This window comes from Chlorocebus sabaeus, chromosome 16 (genome assembly GCF_047675955.1).
Source record: "Chlorocebus sabaeus isolate Y175 chromosome 16, mChlSab1.0.hap1, whole genome shotgun sequence".
Lineage (NCBI taxonomy): Eukaryota > Metazoa > Chordata > Mammalia > Primates > Cercopithecidae > Chlorocebus > Chlorocebus sabaeus.
Window position 1 is genome coordinate 63,173,946 of NC_132919.1, and position 16,915 is coordinate 63,190,860.

The 16,915-nt window shown below is 38.3% G+C and overlaps 1 protein-coding gene across 7 annotated transcripts in view; it reads right to left on the reverse strand.

Annotated features, from left to right (window-relative positions):
- TANC2 (tetratricopeptide repeat, ankyrin repeat and coiled-coil containing 2) overlaps positions 1-16,915 on the reverse strand; it is a 478,761-nt gene that overhangs the window by 75,053 nt on the left and 386,793 nt on the right. For all 7 annotated transcript variants that reach the window (XM_008012171.3, XM_037993758.2, XM_008012175.3 and 4 more), the window contains 2 exons: positions 14,077-14,308; positions 2,915-3,081 (listed from right to left, as the gene is read on the reverse strand). In XM_008012171.3, the coding sequence (XP_008010362.1) occupies positions 2,915-3,081; positions 14,077-14,308 (399 nt within the window). The remainder of the gene's footprint in view (positions 1-2,914; positions 3,082-14,076; positions 14,309-16,915) is intronic.

Consider the following 16,915-nt stretch of genomic DNA (forward strand, 5'->3'; position numbering starts at 1 on the left):
TGACTATTAAAAAAAAATTTCCCACACAACACAGATGTATAAAATGATTACATTTAAATGTGGGCCTTCTGGAGATACCTCAGTTGAAAGGTACACTTCTAACATCAGGAAGCTTGGCACCTTGGTAATCTGCTGGAAATTCCATTGGGGGAAGGTGATACGGCTTTGTGGCTACTCCTATGCACTGGATTCCATCCTTTCTTACCAACTCATGGACTTTGCTCCTGTGAGTACCCATTCTGTCTTCTGCATCTGGTTCTTCTCAGCTGAGTCACACAGACATAAACTCCATATTCTTCCTTCCAGCTACCACCCTGTATCTCTGTTCCCATTTTTCACAAAAGTTTTCTCTATTTGCTATTTATAATTCTTTCCTTCCCATTCTCTCCTCCATTTGCTCCAATCAGGCTACACCCCCACCACCTCACTGAAATGGTTCATGTCAAGGGCATCAGTAACTTTCGATTTGCCAAATCCAGTAATAGAGTTTCAGTTCTCATCTTCCTCAACCTCTCAGCAACGTTTGACACAACAGATCTCCCCGTGATGCATTTTTTCTGGAGTCACTTTCTGCAGCTTGCTCCCAGAGAATGTTTCCTTCTTTTCTCTCTCAGCACACTGGCCACTTTTACCCTCCCTTTTTTGCTGGCTCCTTTTTTATTTCCCAGCTCACCCAGGCCTCTGGGCTCTGTTCTTTCCTCTTCTCTAGCCATTCTCACTCCCATCAATAGATTCTTTAGTCCCGTGGTGCTAAATATCATCTATATGTGGCACATGCCTAACTTTATATTTCTAGCTTAGTTATCTCCCCTGAGTCCCATCTTGTATCTGTCTACTCAACATTTACATTTGGGTATTTCATAGACAATGTGACCAAATCAGAATTTAATTTTGTCTCCAGCCACAAAACTCACCCCATGTCAATAAACGGCATTACCACTGACCCTACCACCAAAGTCTAGAAGGTATCTGTGATCTTTCTATTGTCCTCAAATCATCATTCACCCATTTGCTCACAACATACCCAGGATTCATTCTTGAGTCGTCTCTCTTGCTGACACCCACATTCAGCCCATCATCAAGTCCTTTGACTCTCCTTCAAAATACAGTCCATTGAAATATGACCATTTCACATGGGCCCCATCATTACCACTCTAGTCTAAGCCACCATTAACTTTTACCTATACTTCTGCTTCAACTCTTTATCCATTACATTTTATTACGTAGACAGCCAGTTGACAGAAATCTTTAAAAAAGGCAGATCAGATCTCAACACTTTTAAAAGACAGGCCTTTCCTATATACTCTATCTAAAACAAGTACTATCCAGTCATCCCTCCATCCTATTTTGTTTTTCTTCATAGCACTTAACACTACCTGTAATTTTAGTATACGTTTAATTTTTTGCTCATTTGTTTTTTGTGTTCCTTACTAAAATATAAGCTTTAGGAGGATGGGAATATTGCCTGTCTTGTTCATTTTCAATCTCCAGCCCCTAGAATAGTCCCTGAAATACTCTTAAGTACTTAAGAAATGTTTGTGGAAATAATGATGATCAAATATAAATGAAGGTTCATTTTCTAAAACCTATACATTCTTTCACTATCAGAAAAGAAATAATTTTTAAAAATTCTTAGTTGAAGTACTTTTTCTGTTGGCACAGCTGAAAAATTAAAGTCACCTACTCTACCCGGAAACACAATTTCTCTTGAGACTGCACATGATATTATGTGAGAATATGTATGAGGATAACATCTCCAAAGCATCCATTTGGTAAAGCAGTCAGAGATTACATTCCTGGAGGTTTCTTTCGTTCATTTTTCATTTTTAACCATCAAGCTACTAATAATGATAGGTTATATAATTTTCAGTTGTAAAGATGGATTTATATTGATTTACCCATATCCTTTAGCTCAAATTACTTTGAGATTAATAATAAATATCTGTAAGGTGGTGGCCAGGATTAGAAATACAGTTTCTCATCATGGAAGACAGTAATGCTAATTGGTCAATATATAGAAATAATGCTAAGCGCCTGGCAGAGGGGGAAAGGAGGGACTTAAATGTACAGTCTATTTTCTGTACCTTAGTGCTTATGACATGGGGGCTGCATCCAAATAGTGAGATGAGTGTATAATGTTTGAGATTTTAATATTCATCAGAGAAGGAAATAATTTTTATAAAAAGAATGAGAAACATTGTTCCAAACCAAGTGTGAATATGTAAAGAATGGGACACCAACTCAGCTACAAGGAGAATGCTAGGGAAAGTAGAGTCATTTATCTTTAGCCCATATATTTTTACAGGCTCACTCTCACATTCCTGGTCCTTCTTCCAGGCCATTAAGTGACCAGTGAGTGAGCAGGGAAAGTAATTAGAAAAAAAAACAACTTATCTCTCATTTGTAGTAAATTTAATCTAAAGCCCTAATATTGCCAATTTTTGTTAGAGGAGGACAGATATAGAAGAAAGTCCATATTCATGCTATAGAAGAGTTGTTTAAGTAGAAGCAGAGGGAGGAACCAGAAGATCTGATTCTAGGGTGTAGACTGAACTGAATTCTGCATAGCATTAAATGATTAAAAAATGTTAAATGAAAGTCCAAGTGTTAGAGATCATCTTTACACTGCTGTCCTCAGAACAGTCTAGAAAAATTGACTTCCTTTTCATGCTATTTTGAGGAACATTTTATCAAACCTCATCCAGAGCAATAGGAATGGGAATCTGAGAGTAATGTACAAAGAATGTTCTTTCTAGATCATATCTCTCAAAATATTAGACTAATTCTCTGGGAATTATTCTTCCTAATGCTCTAGGACATAGTAGAGGTTTAGGAAGCTAGGACCTAGAACTTTTTCAGTCTAAGCTCTTTCCAAGAGGAATCATTTACAGTTTAAAAGCAAACAAACACATACCTGTAAACTGGTCCTAACTGTTACAATTAGTTTGAGCCAAGAAGGAAACTTTCCGATCATTTTACTCAGAAACGATACAATTGTATCCCCATAATCCGGTTTGTGAAATTCTGCTTCATTTAATCCATCAATTAAAATGATGAAATCTTCATCTGGGATTTTTCTCTCTGGATTGAAAGAAACAAATTACTTAATAATTATCAAGCGGATACATGAGTTCTTATTGGATCTTTGATCACATATTTCTTTGGAACAAAATATTAGAAAAGGCTTGTCATGTGTTTAGTGAATGCTCAGGGTACATAATTTATTCTACAGGCACAGAAAAATTCACTTCGTAAAATCATTTTGCTCTTAATCAGGTGTGAAGGCTTTTGTCACATACGAGTATATATATCATTATTTTCAGAAATCTCCATATTAATAATTGTAAGGCAGCCTGAGTATTGGAGTTAAGAAAATTTCCACATGGGAAGTCATTTTTCTCTTACACATGAAAAAGCTGAGTAAAATGTGTTCTGTTTTTCTTTTTTTTTTCTATCTGATAGCAATAAAGGGAATAGTATCATATGTTCTTTTGGGAATGTCCCCAAAAGGTTTCTGTAAAGTCTAAAGCAGTATATAGGACTGTATGTGAATGTAAATGTGTAGTGGGAAGGAAGAGACAGAGTAACAGAGGAAAGGAATCCCAGGCAATAGAGCTGAACCAGGTGGGCTAGATCCCAACACCCTAGTAGCTTCCTAGACTATACCTAACACAGCCTCAATGAGACCAGTCCCTTGCATGATCTTCCAAAAGGTGGAGGACTCAAGTGGGAAAGACAAACATCAGCTATGTTTGTGTCCAGTTCTCTCTTGGACTCCACATGATCCTGCACTGACAAAATCAGTTTAACTTTAAGGCTAGGATGACAAAGCAGCTTGGTAAGATTTCAGGCTTTTGCACTAGCTAAATGCTTACTGATTCTTGGTTGAACAGTCAAGAGATTCAAAAATTTCCACACTGAAAGAACATTTTAGTCTAAGTGAATTGTGAACAACAAGTAAAAGTTATTGGCTAGCAGGATCTCACAGGCTCTGAAAGGGGGAAAGCAGAGGGAAGAGGGCAAGCAGTCATCAGATACCTGGAGTGAGAAACAGGTTTTATCTGAGGAGCAAAAAGAAGATGAAGCTGAGGACAGAAGAAAATGTCTATGGACTTGTGTACAAAATCGGCTCTTCCTGCCTTTGAAAGTCAAGACCAATGGAAACTGAACATGCTACTTTGTTTCCATATTTGAAACTATACAGATCTTTTGCAATGATTAATAAGCCCTTATTATTTTTCTCCTAAAGCATAAACTTTGTAAGAGAGATTTAATTTCAATATCCAAAATACTGCAAGTCAGTTATCAAATTATGAAGAGTTTTAACAATTACTTTCATCTGTCAAGTTTTTAGGGAGTGAAATGAACTATGGATTCCAGCTCTATTAACAATGGTTACTAATGGAATGGTATTCTGGATGATGAAGCACTAAGAAAACATGAAATTCCTTCAGGGAGTGCAAAGTATTAAGGAAGAAAGAGGAGCTGCTTGGAACTAACTGGGATTTACCCAAACAACTGGGGGCGTGTTATGTTCTTGATTTTGAAGGCTCTGGCTCCCTTAAGCTTAACTGTGCCTTTAATTTCCATAGAGGAATTTTCTAGTTGCATTCTGCCTGGCTAAGCACCATCAGCTAGTATCACTCACTGTGCTGGAGCTATCTATCCCTGTACTGGTTCAGGAGAGCCCACTGCAATATTTTCAAGCTCTGATTGTTAAACAGCTGGTAGCTTAGAATTGTCTATGGTGGGAATATTTACATAATAAAAATTGGCAAATATTACAAATCAGCCCTCCTCTCCCAGGTGGCTGTTAAAAATTTACCAGCATACCATTGTCCCCGCCCTTCAATTACACCTCCTTTAATAACTTCAACCAGGTTCCTTCATAAGAAAGTCATGATCTTCCAGTAGAGAAATCAGCTGATGATAATGCATTTGTTGAGATTTTCTTTGGGAAATCATTGCAAACACATTCTCAAGTATGAAGATCAGTAATGTATACTAAATTATGGTCCAGACATTTTAATGAATGAATAATTCATTTGCTAATAAAATTACATTTTTATTTGCATAAATTCTTAGTAGATTAAACCTGTGAGTAAAGCAGATAATATATCATTTTTTCTTTTTAAAAGGGGGTACTTGCCTCCCCCTTAATAAAGTTAATTTTATTCTAAATTCTGGTTATTATTTTTTTTTTTAGATTTCCCCTGTTTCGAAGGAATTACTTACAAGTCACCTACTAATGTAGGTGTCAAAAAAATTTCATCATTTAGGAAGTAAGGAGGTCATATTTATCTAAGGATATCATAATTTTTAGGATTCAGAACAATAAATGCAAATAATTTCCTAATGCTACTAATACTGTAAAACAATGAGAACTGTTCCTAAAATAATTCATTTTCCTTTGCTAAATAAGGTTTCTCAATTATAAATTTAAGAGGTGAGATATTAACGGTCTTTAGATTTTGACTTTCAAACGCAACCAGCCTACAAGAATGCCTCAGTATGTTCACTTATTCAAATTTCTGTAGATATTTAGAGTAGTACTTTAGATAAGTAGCTTAAAAAAAATCTACCAAAAAACCCATAAATTTGCGACTAACAAAGGATTGCTGCTTCATATTTTGCCACGTAAGAACATGTAAAATATAATTACCATCCACAATCACCACTATTTCATAGAATAAAAAGGATTTTAACATTAAAAAAGTAGGAGGGACATTATCTAATCTTTACATACATACATATGGAAAACTACATTATATCTACATCCATACAAATTCTGAGTTGCTGCTATTTTTGTATTCTGTCATGGACTAACTAAAAACTTTAAATGGACTGGTGCTTAGGAGCCACTGCTCTAGGTGACAAGTCACTAAAAAGGTTTCCCAAGCCCTTTAAAATCCTTATTTTTAAACCCTTGTAAATACACATTCACCAGGGATTCCCCACTGCCTCTACTTACATGTGTTCCTAACAAATATGTGAACTTTCTTCCTTAGTAGTTTCATTGTAAGACTACCTAGGTGCCTGAGAGAAATAAGAATTACAGAGACTGCAAGAGAAGAGATAGTAGCTAGTACTGAAGTCAGAACTGAATCCTGGTGCATGAGATTCTTTTCCTGGTATATATAGGAATTGTTGAAAGTGGAAAAAGAAGACTCGTATCAGACAATATCTTTGTTCTGAAAAGCTTTACATAATATCTGAGTTATCTTTCCTTCAGTGTGGTAACAAACTGTGTCTCAGCTGAGCCTGGTGGCTCACATCTGTAATCCCAACACTTTGGGAGGCTGAGGTGGGAGGATGGCTTGAGTCCAGGGGTTCCAGACCAGCCTGGGCAACATCGTGAGACACTATCTTTACAAAAAATAGAAAAAAATTAGCCAAGTATGATGGTGCGCTTCTGTAGGCCTAGTTACTCAGGCAGGAGGATCGCTTGGGCTCAAGAGGTCAAGGCTGCTGTGAGCTATAATCTTGTCACTGTACTCCAGCCTGGGTGACAAGAGTGAGACCCTGTCCCAACAAAACAAAACAAAACAATTTGTGTCTCCTTTCATTTCATATTGGCAGCTAAAGCAAAAGTGTACTGAGAAACTTCAAAACTTTTTCGTTTGTTTCACATGAGCATGTGGGTGTGCGTGTGTGTATGTATTTTAATCACTGTACTTGTGGAACTTTAAAGTACTGTGAAAAATATTGACTCATTTTTCAAAGAAAATACATAATTTGAAATCTAGCTTCTGACTCTAAATTGAAAGTGTTTTCCATTGAAAAAACTCCAACTACCTTTAAAAAATAACTCTATTTTTAAAATTATTGCAATAAAATTTATATATAGTGAATTACAAAGATCTTAACTATACACTTTGATAAGTTTTGACAGTTATATGTACTCATGTAAGCAACACTGTGATCAAAATACAGAACATTTCTATCATTCCGGAAATTTCTGTTAGGTTCCCCTCCAGTCAGTCCTCAATAGGAAACCACTGTTCTGATTTCTGTCACTGCAGACACTTGCTTCTTTTGCTTAACATGTTTCTGAGATTCTTCTACACTGAGTGTACTATTATTTTGTTCCTTTTTATTTTTTTATTTTATATTATTTTTTTGAGACGGAGTCTCTCGCTCAGTCGCCCAGGCTGGAGTGCAGTGGCGCGATCTCGGCTCACTGCAAGCTCCGCCTCCCGGGTTCACGCCATTCTCCTGCCTCAGCCTCCTGAGTAGCTGGGACTACAGGCGCCCGCCACCGCGCCCGGCTAATTTTTTGTATTTTTAGTAGAGACGGGGTTTCACTGTGGTCTCAATCTCCTGACCTTGTGATCTGCCCGCCTCGGCTTCCCAAAGTGCTGGGATTACAGGCGTGAGCCACCGCGCCCGGCCTATTTTGTTCCTTTTTAATACTAAGAAGTATTCAATTGAATACTTTATCTATTCTGTTGATGGACATTCGGGCTGTTTCCAGTTTTTGACGACTATGAATAAAGCTGCTAGAAACATTCTTGTACAAGTGTTTTGCAGACATATGCTTTCATTTCTCTTGGGTAAATATGTAGGAATAGAGCTGCTTGGTCATAAAGGAGATGTACATTTAACTTTATAAGCAACTGCTGGCTGGGTGTGGTGGCTCATGCCTATAATCCCAGCACTTTGAGAGGCTGAGGCGGGGAAACTGCTTGGGCCCAGGAGTATGAGACCAGCCTGGGTAACATGGCAAGACTCCCATCTCTTAAAAAAAAATTAGCCAGGTGTGGTGGTACGTGCCTGTAGCCCTGGTTACTCAGAAGGCTGAGGTGGGAGGATTGCTTGAGCCGAGAGGGTCGAGGCTGTAGTGAGCTGTGATCATGCCACAGTACTCCAGCTTGGGCAACAGAGTGAGAGACCTTATCTCAAAAAAAAGAAACCGATATATAGTTTTCCAAAGTACTAGCACTACTGTATAGTCCCACCAGCAATGTATGAGAGTTCCACTTGTTTTTCATCCTTACCAGCATTGGATATTCATTCTTTTTAATTTTAACCATTCTAATGGGTGTGAAGTGGTATTCTCATTGTAATTTTAATTTGCATCTCCCTGATTAATCATGTTAACCACTTTTTCATGTGCTTGTAGGCTGCTGATGTATTTCCTTTTGTAAAGTGTCTTAAATCGCTTGTCCACGTAAAAACTGAATTGTTTGCATTCTACATGTATGGTACATACAAGTGCTTTGTCTCTCACACACAGAAACAGTGAATATTTCCTCCCCTTTGGTGACTTGCTTTTCCTTTTTGTTAGAGGTATTTTTTGTTGAGCAAATATTTTTAAGTTTGATGAAGTCTAATTTGTCATCATTTTTATATGATTAGTGATACTTTATGTCCTAAAGAAATCTTTACTCCAAGTTTGTGAAGATATTCTATGTTTTCTCTATTAGCTTTAGAGATACAACTTTTCTATTTAGGTTTGTGATTCATCTCATATTAATTTTGGTGTAGAGTGTGAAGTAAGGATTGAGATTCATTTCCCCCCACCAAACATTTATCTAGTTGTTCCAGCACCATCTGATGACAAGAATTCTCTAATTGTCTTGGCACCTTAGAGAAGATCAATTGACTGCATATGTGGATCTATTTCTGGATTCTCTATTCTGTTCCATTGATCTATTTTCTATCCTTGCATGAATACAATCCTGCCTGTGGAATTTTGGACCTGACTCAGGCTGGCTCATGAGAGCTGATTGCTAAACGTGTAAGCATCAAATCAGCCCCCCATTCCTGGCTGGTTGTTAAACATTTACTAGCATATCACTGTCAGGACTATTATAGTAATCTGTAATTCTGTACGTCTTGAAACCAGATCCTATCTTCCAACTTTCTTCTTCAAGAATGTTTTGGCTATTTTTGGTACTTTGCATTTCTAAAAGTTGTCCATTTTTACAGAAAAATTCTGCTGGGATTATGTTTTCTTTCTTTTTTTGGCGGGGGGATGGAGTTTCGTTCTTGTTGCCCAGGCTGGAGTGCAATGGCGCAATCTCGGCTCAACGCAACCTCCACCTCCTGGGTTCAAGCGATTCTCCTGCCTCAGCCTCCTGAGTAGCTGGGATTACAGGCATGTGCCACCACGCCCGGCTACATCTTGTATTTTTAGTAGAGATAGGGTTTCTCCATGTTGGTCAGGCTGGTCTCGAACTCCCAACCTCAGGTGATTCACCTGCCTCGGTCTCCCAAAGTGCTGAGATTACAGGCATGGGCCACTGCAACCAGCTGGGATTATGTTTATAGAATAGTTTAAGGAAAAAACTAGCATCTTCCAATCCACATATATGGCATATCTCTTCCACTTACTAAGTTCTTTAATTTCACTCTGCAATATTTTTGCTGTGCTTTCACTATGTCTTACATATCTTTTGTACATTTATTTTTAAGTATTATATATTTTTTGGTGCTACTGAAAATCATATTTATTCTACTTATTTGTTGCTATATCAAATAGCAAGCGGTTACCTGAATGTCTGGGGCTGGGGGTTGGAAGCCGGAATCATTTGGAGGCTTATTCATGCGTATGTTTGGTGGCAGGGCAGGAATGAGCACTGGGACAGTCAACTAGACTCTCCCTGTGGTTTGTGCTTTGCAGCATGGTGAACTCAGGGTAGTCAGGCTCCATACATGGTAATACATGCCTCCCAAAGCAAGTGCTTTGGTGAACAAGATGGAAGCTGCATGGCTATTTGCAACCTCCCTCAGTTGTCACATAGCATCACTTTGTAGTATCCTGTTGGTTGAAGCAGTTGCAAGCCTGCCCTGTTATGAAGGGAGGGGACCCAGGTTGAACTATTAGTGGAAGTAATGTCAAAGAATTTGTAGCCGTGTTTTAAAACTGCCACATAGTTTTAAAATTTCATTTTCAGTATTTTGTTGTTAGTATAGAAGTATTTGTATATTGACTTTATAGCCTAAAGCTTTGTGCTTACTAGTTCTAGTCAGATTTCTTTTTTCTGGGTAGATTCCTTAGAGTTTTCTAAGGTAAACAATTATGTTGTCTGCAAATAAAGACAGTTTTACTTCTTCCTTTCCAATCTTTATATTATTTGCATGCTTGTTTATTTTCTTATTGCACTAGCCTGGACCACCAGTGGAATGATGAATGTAAGTGGTAAGAGTGAAGGAACACTCTTGTCTTGCTCTTGACCTTAGGGGAAAAAGCATTCAACATTTCACTACATGTATTTTGGAGTTGCCCTTTATCAAACTAAACTTCCTTCTCCTCCTAGTTTGTGTAGTTTTTATCACTAATTGGTGTAGTTCGGAGGGACCGGTTTCATGGAAGAGAATTTTTCTGGGGTGGAGGGTGGAGAGGATGGTTTAGGGATGAAACTGTTCCACCTCAGATTACCAGGCCTCAGATGCAGTGTGCAACCTAGATCCCTTGCATGCATAGTTCACAATAGGGTTCGTGCTCCTATGAGAATCTAATGCTGCAGCTGATGTGACAGAAGGCAGAGCTCAGGCGGTACCCATCACTCACCTCCTGCTGTGTGGCCTAGTTCTAACAGGCCATGGATCTATATCCATCCATGACCCAGGGGTTGGGGACCCCGATGTAGTATTTTGTCAAATGCTTTTGTACATTTATTGAAATGATTATGTGGATGTTCTCCTTTATTCTGTTAATATGATGACTTACACTGATTAACTTTTTTTTTTTTCTTTTTGAGACCAGGTCTCACTCTGTTACCCAAGCTGGAGTGCAGTGGCATGATCTTGGTTCACTGCAGCCTTGACCTCCTGGGCTCAAGTGATCCTCCTGCCTCAGCCTCCTGAGCAGCTGGGACGACAACTGTGCACCACCATGCCTGCTGGTGTTGTTGCTGAGATGGGTACTTGCTATGTTGCCCAGGCTGATCTTGAATCCTAGGCTCAAGTGATCCTCCTGCCTTGGCCTCCCAAAGCATTGGGATTACAGGCATGAGCCACCAAGCCTAGCTTAAATTCCTTTTATGTTCCAGTTACCATACTAGCTGCTATGTCTTCAATGGTTATGCAGTTTTTATAGTTTAGTGGGATAAAAATGTGCTAAACATTAAATAACTAGATAGTCATTAATTACATTGTTCTGCCTCAGTCTCCATAGTAGTTGGGACTTATAGCTATTTATCTCTTTAATTTGGTCTCTTTTTGATTCACGAATTTTGAACCTCTGTTATTAGGTGCATACATCGAATACATGTTCCTGATGAATTGGCCCTTCTATGTGTATCAAATGCCTCTGTAGAAATACTTCTCGTCTTGAAATCTACTCTGAGATTACTATAGTCACCCCAGCTTTCTTATGCTCCATGTTTATACAGTCTCTATCCTTTTACTTTCAATCTATGTCTTTATATTTAAAAAACTGCATATGGTTGAGTCTTGCTTTTTATCTAGTCTGACAGTTTTTACCTTTTAGCATAAGCGTTTAGTCCATTTACATGTAATGTAATTGTTGATATTATTGCTTATATATCTACCATTTTGCTTGTTCTATCTCTAAAAAAAAATTCTTCTTTATTTCCCGACTTTTGGTCACTCTAGTAAGTTTTAGCATTTCCAGCTGGAAAACTGTGTTTCCAGCTATTGCTCATAATGGTGATTTAAGGGTAAGTTAAAAACATGGACATAAAATGAAGTAATTAAATTTACTTAGAACAGTATTTATCAATAGAGATGGCTAAAGCTAGTTATGGACACCTAAATGAGAAGCAGATATATCTTGTAGCAAAATTATTAAAAATATGAATTATGGTTGAGAATCTAGAGCTGACTGCAAGCATTTGGATAGTCTTCTTGAATTGGTTGTAAGGTGTAGATCCTTGTATCACTGTGCTTCTTTCAAGGTACTCCTACATGTGAGCAGTTTCTATATTCATGTATCTGTTCAAAACGTATTCCCTAAAATGCCTACTATGTTCAAGGTGAGGTAACCACTATGAAGGATAAAAGCTGAATTTTCAAAAGTTCCTAATTTCAATAACATACAATTTACTCAGAGGGATAAGTACAAAAGTAATTCTTAGAAACTGCAAAGTGTATCTGGCATATGGTAAATATTTAATAAATGTTAATAATAAAATGTAAAATTCTTGTTATATATTATGTGTTATGCTCCATAAATACATACATATATTTTGAAAAAAGATCTAATGTCATTTGGAAGGACATCATTTCTGACTGGAGGGGGGCAGGTAGATCAGTAGGTATTTCATGAATGAGGTAGCATTTAAGCTGGTCCTTGATACATGGGTGGAATTCTGACAGGCAGAGATGTGAGAAGAAGGTATATCAAGAAAGAAAATAGTAAGTGAATATATGGAGGTGGGAAAATCTAGGGACGTATTTGAGGACTAGTGAATATTTTAGTTTACACATAAACACACAGTTCCTAAGGATAACAGTGAATAATAAAGCTGAAAAGTAGGTTGGATGCTGGCCATCAAGCATCCTGAATGTCAGAACAAGGAACTGAAAGTTAATTCAGAAGGCAACAGGCAATCGGTGGATTATGAATTGGGGAATTATGTGATCAGAGAAGTGCTTTATAAAACTTTATCTGGAAGAAATACATAAAGTCTAGAAGACTGGAGAGACTGGGGAAGAACTTCCCCACCAGGTGTGCCATGAATGGTTTAGAAGTGTACTTAAAATTCTTGTGATAATGATGCTAGAAACAACTGAGCCAAGTGGGTGTGAGAAACATCATGAAGGCAGAATTAACAGGTTTTAGAGATTGACTGAATGTCCAGGAAATAGGCTTAAAAATACTTGTGGAGAAATGGCAAGGTTTAAAAAGGTAACAGGTAGCAGACATAGTGACAGAGGTCATCAGAGTTGAGGAGAAAGAGAGATTCTGATATCCAGGTAACCAGCATGGAAGCTAAAACAACTAAAGATGACAGCCAGGAGAAATTATAAACCATCTTTCCTTATTAGTACCTCCAAAGCCCTTGAGAAAGGTGTCTAAGACTCTCAGGAATAAACAGGATTGCTCAGGAATTGTGTGCATACCCACATCCTTTTCTCTGGCTTCTGGCACTAACAAAACTATGTTAAGGGTATGGGGCAGGAAGACTTAAGAAGGAATGCACCATTTTCAAGGAAATGGTTGCACTTAGGCCACTGCTAACACTAGAATTGCAGACGAAAAAGGGAGGAAAGGTACGAACATGAGTGGGAGATGGATCCCATTTAATTTTTTCCACTTAAAAAAACAGCTCTCCTACGATAGTTTATGCACCATAAAATACCCTTATGCCACTTAAGTAGCTTTTAAAGTGTACAATTACATGATTTCTGGTTTATACACAGAATTGTGCAACCATGGATGCCATTCCACTTCACATGAACTGATGGGGTAATAAGTTTTTTATTAGTATTACATTTTTTATTAATATTACATATTACAGGGGAGATTTCCAACCATAGAACTTCACAACACTGCGTTGGAGCCACAAATTTACTGACTTATTTAAACTTCACAGAAAGGACTGAAAGCTCTACTGTCTTCACAAGGAAAAGGCATTCTATTTGGAAATAAGAATGAGAATTTTTTTTTTTCTGAGACAGAGTTTTGCTTAGTCGTCCAGGCTGGAGTGCAGTGGCGTGATCTCGGCTCACTGCAAGCTCTGCCTCACGGGTTCATGCCATCCTCCTGCCTCAGCCTCCTGAGTAGCTGGGACTACAGGCGCCCGCCACCACGCCCGACTAATTTTTTTTTTTTTTTTTGGTATTTTTAGTAGAGACGGGGTTTCACCATGTTAGTCAGGATGGTCTCGATCTCCTGACCTTGTGATCCACCTGCCTTGGCCTCCCAAAGTGCTGGGATTAGAGGTGTGAGCCACCGTGTCCGGCTGAGAATTTTTATAAAGAAAAGAGGAAGTAGTAGTTACTGCTGGACTTTTTTTTGCAAGTAAAATCCCTTGTCTGTTAAGTATATCCAGCTATGGAATATTTAGTTTTGGCAATGTGATAAAATTAATCATTTTTATAGTATGACCCGGGTGACCTTGGGCTCTAAACCTCCATCTTTCCCCTTTTGGGCCTTATCTGTACCTTTATGGAGATTCTCTAGCGGCTCCAGGACTCCCCTCCGGAAGGAGGCCATGGGGTCTTGAACACAGGACCGAAGGCTCAGCATGCTCTGCAGGTGAGGTTCCCGAAGAAGCTGCTCCCGATAGGCTGTCAGCTGAGGTGAGCGGCAGAGCAAGGCAGCAACATTGTGGACAAATTCCGGCACCAAGCAAGTGTAGGCATTATCTGCTTGACAATAGTGATAGGCAACCACCTACAAAAGAAAGATGAGAATGCAAACAGGCTTATCAGTAGTAAAAGCAATAGCTATGATTATCAGCTATTGAGTGATTATACTAGAAATCACTTAATATCTCAGTATTACATAATACTTTTTTGTCTCTACATTCCTCAACTTTTCCAAATAAACATAAAAGCTGCTGACTCAGAAAACGTCTGATTTATGTAAGATCGGAAATTTGATACATTACTTCTATTGTATGCATATGATATAACCCAGAATAAAATTTATAAATAAAAATGGAGTTTTCCTCTGGATTATAAGAAACAGGAAGCAAGCCTGAAAATAAAGACTTACATTGATATCACTAACATTTATTCAGCATGGAGCAGTATAGGAAAGAGTCTAATCTTTAAACAAAGCATTAGGAATGAAATAATCCAAGAAAAATCATGTTAGTCTCAGCAAACACATATACTTCTATCAATTTTTGGATTACAGGTGTGTTATAAACTAAGTCTTATAAAAACAAAGTAATTCAGATTTTAAAATTAGCATTAAATGTTTTCTGAGCACCCAGACACAGACAGAAAAAGAGTATCAGAATTAGATAAAAGGAAGAAGGAAAGGAGTGAGATTTTTGTTAGATGTAGGTCTTCAAATCAAAGAACACAGATAATTTATAAGCATTAATACCATCCAGGGTCTGGGCTGACTGGCTAAGACCTGGAGTTCTAGGATCTGTTTTTTGTTTGTTACAATCTGCACAGCACTCATCCCATGTCTTCTGGCTGTTCTCTTTGCCTCCAAGGCAAGTACAAAGGGTGATTTTAATCAGGACCACTTTTCTGGCTCATTACTACCCAGAAAAGGGATTGGACTGTGTAGAAAATACAAAACTGGAAGGGGAGATGCAGCTTGAACGTAGAGAAAGCACTCAGCATGGTGCTCAGCACCTAGTAAATCATAGCAATGTCAGCTGATGTCGCCATTACCATCTTCATCCTCCTCACCGCCACCATTCTTAAGGATCTGTATACTGTCTTTTTCAGTTACTAGCCTTGTGCCTACATACCAGCAACTGAAATCTGTCCTAGGGGCATTCATAGACATACTACTGGATTCCAGTTCTTCAGGAATCTCTTAGAGAACACCATCTCTAACTCATCAGGCATCTCCCAGTCATCTACGAAAGAGCTCTGCTTTGAAAAGACTCCTCATCTACCGGTATGGTCATCCTAGTTCTTTTAACACATGTTGGAAATGTCAATATTTTTTAAACACCTGAAATCCTCCTCATTAAACATAAAAAACCCCCAAACAACACAGGAAATGTTACTACATATACAAAGCTGAAGACAGGAATTGCTTGTGAGTGAAGCAATGAAGTCTGAGCACAATATGGAAAATGGAAATCAGAGGTTGTATTTTAAAAATCTTCACTCTTTTCTTCAGATAGATTGGTGATTATTTTACCTATCTTAAACACAATGTAAGGAACCTAAAGAGAAAACCTGTCAGCAATTGATCTGTCCTTTCAATCAATAGTGAATGCCAGTGGTTATGTCTACATGGGTACAAATCTCCACTTGATAAAAAGCAAACAGCAAACCTCTACATCAATATAAACTTTCATCATATTTCACTTCAATTGATTCCACATGTTGAGGCTAAGTATGGCTGAGAAAATCAGCTGCAACATCCTAAAGTAAGAAGACATCATTTTAAAGACAAAAATTGTGATATTTAGAAAAAGGATTATTTTACTGATTTTATTTAAAAAAAAAAATCTGTGCTCTTGGCTGAATGTCATCTAATAAAAGACAATGTTGAAGTTGCACCTTCTGTACTGGCAAGGTTGTGGAGTGGGAGTGTAAATTAGTTCAATCACTGTTGAAAAGTGTAGTGATTCCTCAAAGACCTAAAAACAGAACTACCATTCAACTTAGCAATTCCATTACTTGGTATAAATCCAAAGAAATACAAATCGTTCTATCATAAGACACCTGCACACGTATGTTCATTGCAGCCCTATTTACAACAGCAAAGACATGGAATCAACCTCAACGCCCATCAACGGCAGACTGGATAAAAACAATGTGGTACAGGCCGGGTGTGGTGGTTCACGCCTGTAATCCCAGCACTTTGGGAGGCTGAGGAGGGCGGATCACGAGGTCAGGAGATTGAGACCATCCTGGCTAACTTGGTGAAACCCCGTCTCTACTTAAAAAAAAAAAAAAAATTAGCCGGGCATGGTGGCGGGTGCCTGTAGTCCCAGCTACTCGGGAGGTTGAGGCAGGAGAATGGCGTGAACCCGGGAGGTGAAGCTTGCAGTGAGCCGAGATCGCACCACTGCACTCCAGCCTGGGGGACAAAGCAAGACTCTGTCTCAAAAAAACAAAACAAAACAAAACACAAACAAACAAAAACCAGTGTGGTACATATACACCATGGAATACTATGCAGCTGTAAAAAAGAATGACATCATGTCCTCCTCAGGAACACAAATGGAACTGGAGGCCATTATGTTTAGCAAACTAATGCAAGAACAGAAAACCAAATACTGCATGTTCTCACTTAAAAGTGAGAGCTAAAAGATGAGAACACATGGACACATAGAGGGAAACAACAAACTGAGGC